The sequence below is a fragment of the Sprattus sprattus genome (assembly GCF_963457725.1).
Source record: "Sprattus sprattus genome assembly, chromosome: 16".
In the NCBI taxonomy this organism is placed as follows: domain Eukaryota; kingdom Metazoa; phylum Chordata; class Actinopteri; order Clupeiformes; family Clupeidae; genus Sprattus; species Sprattus sprattus.
In genome coordinates, this window is record NC_137914.1 from 10068237 (window position 1) to 10081691 (window position 13455).

General features: G+C 43.3%; 1 protein-coding gene across 1 annotated transcript; it reads right to left on the bottom strand.

The window, feature by feature from the left end:
- Positions 1 to 1187: 1187 nt before the first annotated feature.
- LOC308377830 (deoxynucleoside triphosphate triphosphohydrolase SAMHD1-like) lies at positions 1188 to 12622 on the bottom strand. The gene is made up of 16 exons (XM_080854586.1): positions 12284 to 12622; positions 11260 to 11326; positions 11023 to 11095; positions 10470 to 10630; positions 9776 to 9891; positions 9458 to 9528; positions 8281 to 8448; positions 8025 to 8125; positions 7683 to 7791; positions 5390 to 5481; positions 5111 to 5226; positions 4780 to 4919; positions 2966 to 3055; positions 2769 to 2873; positions 2305 to 2442; positions 1188 to 1688 (listed from the first exon to the last, which is right to left on the bottom strand). Exons 1-16 carry the CDS (start codon positions 12486 to 12488, stop codon positions 1497 to 1499), a joined length of 1944 nt encoding a protein of 647 aa, XP_080710712.1. The 5' UTR covers positions 12489 to 12622; the 3' UTR covers positions 1188 to 1496.
- Positions 12623 to 13455: the final 833 nt, after the last annotated feature.

The window sequence follows — 13455 nt, forward strand, 5'->3', positions numbered from 1 at the left end:
ACAGCAGGGGGACTTCAAGGTGGAAAAGGGTGAGGATATTTGTGTAAACTTTGCGGGACACTCTGTGTGTGTGTGTGTGTGTGTGTGTGTATCATATATCCAACTGGGTGTTGCTCAGACATATCTGCTCAAAACAAAACACAAGGTTAGATAAAGAGAGAGGGAGGTCTTTTTTATTTATATCGCTGAGGTCAGATACAGTCAAAACATACCCCGCGATGACTCTTTTCCCATGGATACAAACTTCTTCTAAAAAAATATTTTAACATATCCTGATTGTTTTCTTTTTTTTTCCTGAAAGTGCTCCATCACTGGCAGCTTAAACATGATAGTCAGCAGCTTTGATGTCAACTCACTTCCTGACAAGAAAGTAGAGTACTGCTAGCAACACAGGTCAAAGTTCAAAATACAAAAGCCCACACTGCAATTGAGGGGCAGGCAGTTGTCATTACCACAGACAAATGAAAACCAAGCGGAACAGGAAAGGGAAGTTACACATGTAAAACAAAAGCACTCAAATGTTCAGAGTTCACCCAGTTAAAAAAAAACACACTCTTCATATTCACACCACCATCACACCACCAAACGTGATCTCACACCCAATCCCTTTCCTGTTACGTTACGTTGCCTGCAGAGTGACTGCTGTCCAGGACAAAAGAAACCTGTTAATGCCAGTAAATAGTGATGGCTCGCGTCACATACTGCCATAGACGGAGGACCATACGGCAGTAGTATGCAAAACATCAACTCTAAAACAAAAGTTTAAAAATAAAGAGTAAAACACACTGTGTGGTGTTTGGTTTGTTGTCACACACGCACACACACACAGTGATATGGATGAGTAGGTAAATCTGTGGTATGACACTAAACTAAGCTAAATTAACCTTACATGTTGAACAACCCTATTCTCATATGCCAAGTATGAGAGCTTTAAAGCACTAGGAATGAGGAGAAATGAGTAAAATAAATATACATTCAATGTCCAGAACATGTTAAGTTTACATACAACAGTCCAAAACAAACCAATGGCTGATTGCAAGAGTAACTTTTGGTATTTGGAATATAAGCACCAAATGAATGTAACAGTGTTTGCAGTTGAGGCTGAAGAAAAAAAAAAAAAAACTCTCCTACACTAAAAGGTGCTTTACCAGTTTGTTTTAACCAACTACTTTACTTTTCTCCCACCAAGAAAAAATGCCCCTTAGAAGTATATTGATAAGACTAAAGACTAATAAAAGAAATAAAACGCATAAGGAAATCAACAAAAATAAAAGCCTGATGTGGACAAAAGACTGCTTCATACTCCACTATAAATACTCGAAGCCAAGAGCAGTTCTGGGGATAGGGAGAAAAAGCTGTCAGAGCCCCCCCAGCCATTGAAGTTCTCCTGTAAAGGCTCTGCCATCTATGCACTTTGCTGCCACCTTGTGGACAAACTGAGTAGCAGTCCTCCTGAACACCACAGCGATGATGGTGCCCTCCCTTTTTCTCTTCCACTATGGGAAAAGCTTGCTTTTGGCCTTCAGACTGCTGCTCTGTGGTGTGCTGTGTGCTGCCCTGGCTGGATGACTGTTACCCTCAGATTCCTCATCTTCATCGTCGTCGTCATCATCATCATCATCATCGCGGTCATTGCTGGCCCAGCTCGCCTTCAGAGGGGTCAGTTCAGGTGCAGTCACGTCACCATCCTGAACATGAAACCAGAGAAAGACACAGACCGTTAGTTTCCTCCACTTAGTGATCCACCTGAGTTTGCACCTCAGTCCCTGCAGGATGCCAATGCAAGTTCCTTTGGGTAGAAGAGTTTGTTAAATACCGCACCTTTACCATTACTTAAGACGACGGGTAAAAAACATTTAGGTTTTTCACAACAAAGGGATCATGTCCTTACAAAGCATTTTAAAAAGAAAAAAAAACAGGCCTTGACCGCTCCACTCCCCTGACACCCCAATCAATCAGTTAATTAGATCCATGATCGAGTTTGACAAGGATCGATAAGGGTCAAGGCAATTTAGTGGGTAAAAACCATGTAAGCATTTACCAGTTCTGCACGGTGCCACCCAGCCTACTGTCAGTGCACAACACTGCTCTCAACACAGGAGTTATGGAGCCAAATGACTTCACATCAGATCATAACTGAGAAGAATGGACAAGAGTGGATGGGGTGAGTTCAGAGTGTGAGGCGGTGCGCTGGGGAAAGGGTTGGCGGAGTGGGGCATGTGGGAGCAGGGTGAGGCTTGAGCAAAGGAGTGTGTGTGTGCATGTGTACAAATGTTTCGTGTGTCTGCGTGTGTCTGGCTGCACCTGAGGCTTGGTGAAGTTGTTGTCCATGCACCATTGCACAAAGTACTTCTTGGCGGCCTCCAGACTGCGCTCGTCCGTTCGCTTGCAGTGCACGCGGATCAGCTGCTCCGCAAACTTCTCAGGCAGCAGCTGGGACACCTGTCAGGGGTTGGCACGGCAACACAACAGACATCTTAACATTACACGACATAAGAGACACTTGAAGAAACAGAAATGACCCGTTTCCTCATGCTTTAGGGACGGAAGCACATGGTTCAGAGTAAACACACTCAGACAGAGACAGACAGACAGACAGACAGACAGACATGCACACATATATAGACACAGACAGACAGACAGACAGAGACAGACAGACAGACAGACAGACAGACAGACAGACACACACACGGTACCCACATTAAAAGGCATATTTAGAGAAGAAATCACTTGGAGGGTACATCACAAGGCACAATTAAACAATTAACCTGATTCCTGCGGATCTTGATGGCCTTGGTCGGGTCGTTTTTGCAGTAGAAGTGGACGCTGTTGATGGGGTTCTTACCCTTCATGCCGTAGTCCAAGGAGATGACCTGCAGGAGCAAAAGTAGAAGGTTCATGTTAGCAGCACGCTGCCGGCTCAGAGTGACTCCAAAGAGGAAAGAGCGATGGAGCGTTTGCTTACATTGACAACGAAGTCCTCGCTCTTTAAGACCTCATCTTCACCACTGGGTTTGGAACTGGCTACTTCTTTAGCCCACTCCAGCAGCTTATCCTGAGAAGGCCACAGAAACACACACACACACACACACACACACACACACACACACACACACACACACACACACACACACACACACGTTTTTAACATTTTCCAGTATGTACACTATATGGACAAAAATAATCGGACAGCTGAATGATCTGCGTATGATCGTTGGACACTGAACCAATAACAAAGACTATAATGAGTGAAAAAAACTAAAATGAAATGTCGACATAATGACAATACACGAATACAGTAAATAGCATTGAAATTGAGTGAAGCATGATACACAACTCGTGAGGAAGTAAAAATAAAAATGGCCCTGCAGATATTCATAGAAATCACTGCCACTTAGCACAAACAGGAATTGGACAGCACACACAGACACAATTGTCCAATCTATGCATGAGAAAAATATTTATTTTTATTATTATACAATATTATATTTTATACCATATATTATAAATATTCATACAACTTTAGTCCAATATATTTTTTTATATCCAGCACTACATGGTACGTCTACATTAAAAAAGCAGCCCGTATTAAATCGACTGTATGCAACAATTTGCCACTTTTAGAACCACGTTTTATAGGCAACTTGCACTGGTAGCATACATAGCACAACACCGGCAACTACATATCACCATAAGACACATGTTGGCATGCCAGCAAGCACTCTACCAGCGCCAACTGTGCTGGGCGTTAGGTAGGTTGATTACTAGTTTTAGTCCAAAAGCTTTAGTCCTCTGGCTTATAATGCATTTGCCTTAGTTTTGTATTTATTCAGTTGACGGTCTGGCTGTGAACCACCAGCATCTGACCCAACATGAGAGGAATGCGTGGGCAGGGACCAGGCAGCAGGCTGGCCAAGGGAACAAACTGATGAGGTCATATTAACACAGAAATTGCAGCAACAGCCCATTCAAACAGAGGAGGGCTGGACTGGACTCTGAACAAGACAGGAAGTGGTGTGTGTGAGGCAGGAACATCACCACAAGGAGATCCTTTCATGATGCTTTTCATACGACAAAATGATCAACACTGTCACTGCTGAGATAGAACGATTGAATTGGGCAAGATAACTAGCGAGAAGAGCAGAAAAGCCTATAAGAGATAGCGCACAAGTCTTTATGACGGAGTTGCTTCTCATCAAGTTGTTAAATCAAGACTGGCACTTGGGACCAGCCCAAGGAAGATGATGTTCTGCTGTGTGACATTGGCTTCAGCTAATCTAAAATATTAACAGGCATATTTGTGTGGGTAGTAGTGTGCCTTCTTCTCTATGCAATAACGTTGATGGTATTTGGGCTGGGTAGGACTTAGTGTGCAGATTCAGTCTACGCTGCCTCTAGTTGTGAGGTTATTTCCCCGAACCTCTAAAAGCATTTCCTGGCATTAGACTCATCTCGTCCTTATCACCTCCTGCCATTCATTTGGCACTTCTCTGGCTGGGTTTGGTGTTTTTTTTTGTATCCCTCTCTCTGACCACATACATGCCTCAATGTCTGCCTTTAATGCCCTGATAAGCCATACTCGGGTCTGCCAGCTCCACTGACGCAGTGACTAGCGACAGGCACAGCGTAGCTTGACATGTCTTCACTCCCCACAAGACAAGAATGCAGTTTACACCTATACAAGTGTATGCCATGACTATTGTGCCTCTCCCAGAATACCAATTTGTCATCATCTAGGGTTATAAACGTCTTCAACGTTGTGTGTGTGTGAGAACTTACCTGGGACACGTCCACGTGGGTAGTGGGGCTGGTCTGACCCACACACTTATACAGGCGCCGGCAGATGATGTTCTGGAGGATCTCCCGAGCTCCCGCCAACTCATCAGAGGACGAGTAGAGGATCTGCAGAAAGATGTGGTCTGACACACACACACACACACACACACACACACACACACACACACAAAAAGGGGAAGTTAAGACAGCAAAGAGAATCTAAGCACTGTACAAATATTTGTACACATGCACACACAAACCAGCTCACCTCAAGAAAAACAAACATTTGTAGCGAGCCAGTGCCTAACAGGTGGCCCTTTGGCCGGCATCTTACCTGTGAGTTTAGTGTAGGCCTCCATGTCATCTATGGCTGTGGAGAGAGTGAACATCTTCCCTCCTGAGCCCTGGATCTGAATGTGGGGGTCTGCCTTCACCAGGGCCTCTGTAATCCTGACCAAGTGATGCAACACAAGAAGACTGAGATTAGAAGTTGTTTCAACCTTGGATGAATGCACTTGGCTATCGCCTGTTTGAAATAAGTCATATTCCTAATCAGTGATTTGACCACTGTACCCACTGGCAGTGGTAACATGCAATTTTTTCTACCACTTACATGGTTTCAATGATGTTGCCGACCTTGTGCTGGTATGCTCTGCGATGAAGGCAGCTCCGCGTGTGGAACATGTCATACAGGTTCCCTACCTCCTGCACAAGAACAATACAGTAAGCGGATTAATACAAATATCAACAGGAATTAAATCCTGAGAGCCATTGTGTTGCTAGAAAACAGGATACAGGATTCTCACATATAAAGCCATGCCACATCGACATACATCAATAGAGGGTAAGTCCGTACACAGAGTCAATTGATACAGTCTAGCTGTTTGTGGACTGCCCAACAAAAGCCAGGCCACTGTGCTAACACTCACCAAAAACCAACTTCCTTAAAGGCACCCAGTGCAACTTTATGTAAACATTCAATGAAAAATAAACATTCAATTTCTAGTCTTTTTTGCACGTAGTAACTTTCAATAACTCCATACCATTACATATCGACATTCAATGAGCAAAGATGAGACGTCGTTGTGTGGTGAGAACTGATAGAAAATCGTAAACAACAACAATCGCCGGTGGGGAGAAGCCATTTTTCCATTGACTGGAACCTGCTTTATTTATTGTAGGTTACCCAAAAATAAAGAAAATGGCGGCGATTGTTGTTGTTATCGATTTTCTATCAGTTCTCACCACACAACGACGTCTCATCTTTGCTGCTTGAATGTCGGTATGTAATGGTATGGAGTTATTGAAACTTACTACGTGTAAAAAAGACTAGAAATTGAATGTTTATTTTTAAGCCTCGAAAGTTGCACTGGGTGCCTTTAAGTAGAAAAAGTTTTCAGGGTAAGGATTTACTCTTTAGAATTATCTAGTCTAAAGTAGGGATGCACCGATCCGATATTTGTATCGGTATCGGTACCGATATTGAAGAAATTTCTAGATAGGGTATCGGTGACAATGGGCCGATCCATATTTAAAAAATTATTATTTATTTTTTTTTATTTTTTTTTATGTTTATTTTATGTATTTACATCGAGGCTTTGTTTAATTCATATCATGCTCCGGTATCATTGTTTTAAACGGACTGTTATATTGAAACACGCACATTCAAAGATTTAGGGTGGCGCGATGGCGGACAATCCAGAGAACAGCCATCAAAAGCCTTCCTGCACGTTAACGTGTATGAAAAACTATCTGTTGATAGTGACGTTGCCAAGCAACGCTGTCTGCTCATTTAAGTTCGGTGAAATTGAATAGTGAGAAGTTCAGTTCGTCGCCCATCAGTGGCAAAGTAGTTGTGCCTTATACATTTCCAATGCTTAAATCATCATTTTTCGACATGTATGTGAGGCATTGTGTGCGTACATAATGAATGTAAGGGGTTTCATGAAGTTACGACTGTGATAGGTAGAGTATTATGAGTGCAGGTTGCTATTAGTAGCGATTAGCATGCTAAGCGGAGATTTAGTTATGTTCTGATGTTGATTCGCTGTAATAAAGATGAGTTCATCCTGTTAAGATTTTGACTGGATGAGCTATGAATGAGATTAATGTTGCCTAGTGTAATGTCCACAATTATATGTATCGAGTAATGTTAGTTGTGTTATTGTTATCGTGTAGCAATAACGCATGCTAAAGTAATTCAGTGCAGTCCCCATTCTCATTGCAGGCACACACATGTGTACGATCACATGCATCGTCATGTAATGGAAATTGATGAATGCACATTAAAGAGAGATAAAGAATACAGTTTTGGTAATTGTGGGTCTTTTAACAGAGTAGAACCAGGAAATGCATTAACAGGTCACCATGTTGAGCCTCTACAATGTAACGTAAAAGTTGACGCTAGCGGATATATGATTGCTAACTAATATGAACACTAGCCCTAGTTAGAACGTACATTATTTGTGATTATTTTTATCCTATGTTATGAATTGATAGTGATGACTAGACATGATGTTAAGTAGCAAATGAGCAAAAAATGCACCAAGATCTCATGTCATGCACTCCTCTTTTCTCCCTCTCGCACGTGTGGTCACACACATACACACAGTTACCATACTTTCGCGCTGTTTTTTTAATATCGGTATCGGATCGGTATCAGCCGATACTAAACCTCAGATATCGGTATCGGTATCGGAGGTGAAAAAAGCGGATCGGTGCATCCCTAGTCTAAAGAAATTGTAAAACAGTCGATTTAGAAATTGAAGCTTATAGAAAGCAACATTTGGTCTGATACCCAACACCTATGGTTGGGAACTAGAATGTATGTAAACCTATCTGATCTGCTGTTCAGTGACATCTAACTGCAAGGAACCTTGAAAACAGGAAGTGAGAAAAACAGGAACCTTTTCTCTGGTGCAAATGTGCTTCTTCCCCTTGACCTCACACACGCGAGCGAACCTCAGGAAGCGATGGTAATCAAAGTTGTTCTGGATGCCAAGGTGGTAACAGTCCCTGTGAGCACATACACACACACATACACGTCATAATATCAGTTAATTGGAGCACTAGTTCAATGGAGCCAGATACATATTCTGGGCCAGGAATTCCCGAAGAGAAGAAAGAGATGGTCTGAGCTACAGACAGAGAAACTTAATAACTTTATGACTAAGCACCTGGAGCAAAATGGCATTTTATCTTTAAAAGCACAGATTAGAAGACAATGACTGCCTAACAGGCTGCCGAACCTCGCAAAGTAGTCCCACTTGTCCACATCGATGCCATTCCTTTTGTTGGCCACAATCTCATACAGGAAGGACTTCTCCTCAGGCCTGCCTTTGTAGGGCCACTTCAGGAAACAACACACACACAAACACACACACACACACAAACACACACACACACACACATCAGAACAAATTGGATTTTTTTGAACACACTACTATTTCTCGCCCCTTTGTTCTCTTCCCTCCTCTTTCGGACAGTGTTGCCATGGTAACTCACAGGGGCCTGTCCGTGGCGAGGCGCAGTTGGGCCCTCTGGGGGTCCGGCGATCTGTTCCTTAATGAACACCAGGTCATCGGGGAGGGTCAGGCCATGTTCCTGCATCACCGCCTCCAGTTTATTCTCCTTCACCAGGTGGTCAAACATCTGCGCAGAGGCCTTCTCATGCTGCAGAGGGCACACACACACACACACACACACACAAAAAGGGGAAGTTAAGACAGCAAAGACACACACACACATACGCAGTTACTTTTATGGCCCTATACGTGTGCTTATCTTTCCAGATGCCTTCACCAGAAGTGGTGATAAAACGTAGTTAATCAACTGACCCTTTCCCCTGTGGATTCCTGTGTCAGACGTGCCTGGTACTGGTGACGTGCCAAGTCACTGACACCCTCTCCTTAATGATTGGAGGAGGACCCAGTCACTCACATCCTCTCCTTAAGGATTGGAGGAGGACCCAGTCACTCACACCCTCTCCTTAACGATTGGAGGAGGACCCAGTCACTCACACCCTCTGCTTAACGATTGGAGAAGGACCAGTACTGTACTTTATTTCAATCCAGTGTATTTGTGTGCGTAGTAGGTAACATAAAACGTGTCAAACATTGGCAGTGCTTTTGCAGGTATTTTCTGCTTCCATCCAAAGAGGAGTCCTAAAGTCACATGTGTTGCAAAGGTCCTCATGTCAGGTGACAACTGCAAACAGTTTTCAACACTTTTACCAGGTGTTCTAGATAGCCTAAACAGCATCTAAACTCAGTTCTCAGGTATTCTGAACCTGACTGGTAACTTCAGATCTGTATCAACATGTTGTTGCCAAGGAGACTGCCCTCATTAACATACCAGAAGCCCAAGGCCAGAGAACACTTGCTCCCATCACATTACATTCACTCATCTAGCAGCTGGGTGGGGACCTTATAGTACTGGATTATCAGTGTGTGTGTGTGTGTGTGTGTGTGTGTGTGTGTGTGTGTGTGTGTGTGTGCTTGTGTGCGTGTGCGCGTGTGTGTGTGTGTGCGCGTGTGTGTGTGTGCGCGTGTGTGTGTGTGTGCGTGTGTGTGTGTGTGTGTGCGCGCATGTGCATGTCCTAGCAACAAAACATATGACCTTGGTGTTGTCAGCAATTTGTTCTAATCAGATGAAGGAAGACCTTCTGGATGCATTCCTTTACCTTCCACTTGTACCCTGGGCGAACTTTGGGGATGAACATTCCATCGTACATGTGAGAGAACGGCCCATGTCCTGCATACACGTTTTTAAAAACAAAAACAGATATTTTCAGGGTAAATAGTACATGAATGTCCTAGCACTGACTGTCGAAACTGAATATCAGTGAAATAAAGACTGTATCCTAGCTTTAAGGTAGACGTTGGCTGAATCCCCACCCAATCCTCCTACTTCCTCAACATGAAAAACGCCCCCTTATCCAACAAACTCTGAGTAAAAACCTGCAAAGCATCTGTCCCGAGCACCCTTGTGACACACTTACCCAAGTCGTGGCACAGGCCTGCAATCTGCACACACAGGATATCCTGCCTTGTTATGAGTAGCTCAGGTTGCCGTTCATTAAGGGCTTGGACCAGCTTACCAGCCAGATACCCGACCCTGTAGGATACATACACAATGTCATATCTCCACGGAAGAAAATCCACTCACAAAACAACACAAGAAGAGCATTTTATCCAGTTAATCCTGAAATGACTGCCTTGTAGTTTCTCCTTTAGAACCAAACATGTAGTGCTGGGTTGCTCTCAAGGCCACACAGATATGGTCTGAGCTGGGGGACATACTGCTTTGAGTTTCAGTTTAGCAGCATCTAGTGCAAACACCTGAATTTCTATGGGAGTTATTAATGCTGTCTGCAATGTTACATCTGGACAAAGCAGCAGAGGAGACCAGACTCTTTACTACTATCGGCCATCTGCTCTATCTCTCCCTCTCTTTCTTTCTCTCTCTCTCTCTCTCTCTTTCTCTCACAAACACATACCCAACAGAGTGTTCAAAATGGTTATGGGACACCAAAGGGAACACCAAGTAGGTCAAGAGACCAGGCTTTTCACTTTAGTCCTCCTCATGTTTATCCCTTTTTCATCTTTCTCTCTCACACACACACACACACACACACACACACACACACACACACACACACACACACACACACACACACACACACACACACACACCCGAGAGAGTGTTCGAAGCGGTTGTGGGATGCCCCTGGGAAAACCAGGTAGGCCCCACCCAGCTGCTTGATGTGGCGAAGCCTCTGGAACTGAGGAGTGTCTATGAAGTGCATCAGGAGGGGATGTATCTCAATGTGGCCGTGGATGGGGTCGTTGAAAACCTGGGGGAGACAAGACAGTCCTGGGTTACATGCAAACACTACTTGACTCAGAGAGAGAGAGAGAGAGAGAGAGAGAGAGAGAGAGAGAGAGAGAAAGAAAGAGAGAGTTCAGGGAAGCATACATAAATCGACATGCCACTGAATCTAAAAACAAGTGTGAGTCAGTCAAAGAGAGAAAGAGAGAGTCATTAAAAGAGAGTGTTGACATTTGGAATGAGGGTGTAATACAGTGTTACGTATCGCGTGTTACTCAAGCTTTTAATTGGTGGCTGCTGGCATGGCAGCTTATAATTATATGGCAACATAGCCAATACACATAATTCATAAAAATACTGAAATTATAGTGAACGTCACTGGTGCCACACAATACATTGCAGATGTCCCCAACATACCTTCATAGGCACGTCTGTGATGTGCCATAGTTTCTGCAGGCTGTGGATAATCTGCAAGCGTTTCCCCAGAGGCCTAAAAGAGGAACCAGTATCACAGTGACAAAAGCTTTCACCCAGTCCCATTCATCTCAATCCAGCCCACTTTGTAGCAGTCTAGATGAGGAAATCTAGTCAAGAGTAATGTGTTCTAGTCCAGTCTGAACAAGGCACGTCATTTCTGATCGCAGCCATACTCACCCAATTCCAATCTCCTTCAGATGAGACTCTGTGAGGTAGCGCAACCCCACCCCTGTAATTTCTTGCTCTGCAGAGAAACAATTTGGGCACATAAAAATGTGTTCAGATCATTTCATCAGGTAATGAAGATCGTTTCATCTGGTTGGACAACTTATTAGGGGCCAGTGCCAGCTGTAGGAAAAATGAACGAGCGCCTCACGGCACATCAGTGTGTGTGGGAAACACACTGCTGACGAGGCAATTTGTTAGTTTTATTAGTGATTTTAACTAATGTCATGTTGTCAGCTGAATTACACCAGGGTCATAGTCCAACATGACCTCATCAAAGAAGGATGAGAGACAGATACAGAAAGAAAGAAAGTGAAAGAAAGGTATCTGGCTGGTCTTAACCAAGCAGGATATCCTATGTGTGCAGATGGTTGGCCCGTGCCACAACTTGGGGGGGGGGGGGGGGGGGGGGGGGGGGGGGGGGGAGAGAGAGAGAGAGAGAGAGAGAGAAAAAAAAGAGTTTTCGCTGAAGACTTCTCCTGAAATCAAATCTACATCAAGTCAACAGAGTGCAAATCACCAGCTGGGAAAGTACACTATGCTGCCTGGATGTTGTGTCTCTGCATCTTCCCCAAGGGACCTCACAGAAAGTGTCGATCCATCGGTCATTCCCAAGGCAATCACGCAGCTGGTTGAAAGACACATTTTCTACAGAACGTACATTACCATTGTTAGGAAATATAACTATATATAACGTGTAACTTTACTTACTATATTGTACTATACTATATTGCTAGAACACCAGCACGAGGCACAATTTTCTGTCAGACTTCACGTTCCCTTAATTCCAGATCGTGCAACACTCTTCAAAGTAACATGCCACAGATGCAAGCTAGCTTACTTAAAGAGACACATTTGAAAAAGAACTGACCGATAATGGCAAATTCAGGTACCTTAACCTAAAGATAACCCTGTACAGGCTAGCCTTGTTCGAAATTGAAGAGAAATCAAGCTTGTCTGAAAACGGGGCTCTCACCTTTAAATTTGCTCTCCCATTCTCCAAGTCCCTCATGACGAAGGTAACTACAAGTGGTTTCAACATCCCAGTGTCTGAAATCTACACCTTGCTGTTGGAAGCTCCCATCCCGACGTGGAACCTCTGACACCCGCTTTTCTGGGGTTTTGAAGTTGTTGGTTGGGTTGCATGGTAAATCCACTCTAGGACGTTTTCGACTATCCATGACTTAATCAGTACAGTCACTGTATTTTAAGATTGACCAACACGTTATATCTAACGCAAAGCTCCCGGGAACTTGTCGCTGGTGCACTGTTGTCCCCGCCGGCAGAGCCTGGACTCAAGAAAGAATAATCATGAGTCGAGTCTTTCGTTGTCCGGTGCTATTTTTGTCTTTGGCGGCATGATGACTATTTGAATCACAGGACATTAGCGCCATCTAATGCGGAGGAGTATAAACAAAAAACAAAAATTCCGAGGAAACTAACGGACTTCACGGCTTGTGTTTTACAGTGGACTGAAAACATCTGAAAACATCTGAAAACCACTAATATCCCAACAAATATCAGGGCTCAAAATACACATATGTAAGTAGAACGACAAGAGAAAGAATAAAGAAGACAGTAAAATGGTTTAATAAAAGTATTTTTTAAATACATTTCAGCATGTACGCTTAACACACAATTATAATATTCTCATTAATGTTTGCCTTGTTAGTCCCTTCAGTTATTAGACTATGTTCTCTCTAGACAGAAGCTTAAACTGCCATTTACAATATACTTGTTGTCATGTTAAACAGCTAAATAAATTGGGGTATCTAACTTTTATGTTTTATGTTTGGTCTATTTTTCACAGAAACAGATAATTGCCTTTGGCCACTAGAGATATCATGTAGCCTACTTTTAACTGCATAGAATTTTTTTCAAACAAAGAGACCAGGGACACTACAGTACTTCCAAATATAAGGGCACTTCTGGCAAATAACAGATTCATCTGCATAATCATCGATACAGCAGTTTACCATTCTCTTGTAAGTGTGTGATTATAAAAATATAGTGACCCCACAGATATAATCAAATAGCACAGCTTTGGATGACCACTTCATTAATTTCTCTCAACAAGGTTGAGCTTAATAGTCGATTTGAGGGTACTCTTGTTTGAAGATGTCTGAGCTCATGTCTTCTTTTCTGAGA

Coding starts and splice junctions, on each gene's coding strand:
- LOC308377830 (XM_080854586.1), bottom strand. CDS start 12,488: ATGGATAGTCGAAAACGTCCTAGAGTGGATTTACCATGCAACCCAACC. Junction 11,327..12,283: donor ATGGGAGAGCAAATTTAAAG/GTGAGAGCCCCG, acceptor GTTTCTCTGCAG/AGCAAGAAATTACAGGGGTG. Junction 8,126..8,280: donor CTCGCCACGGACAGGCCCCT/GTGAGTTACCAT, acceptor TGTTTCCTGAAG/TGGCCCTACAAAGGCAGGCC.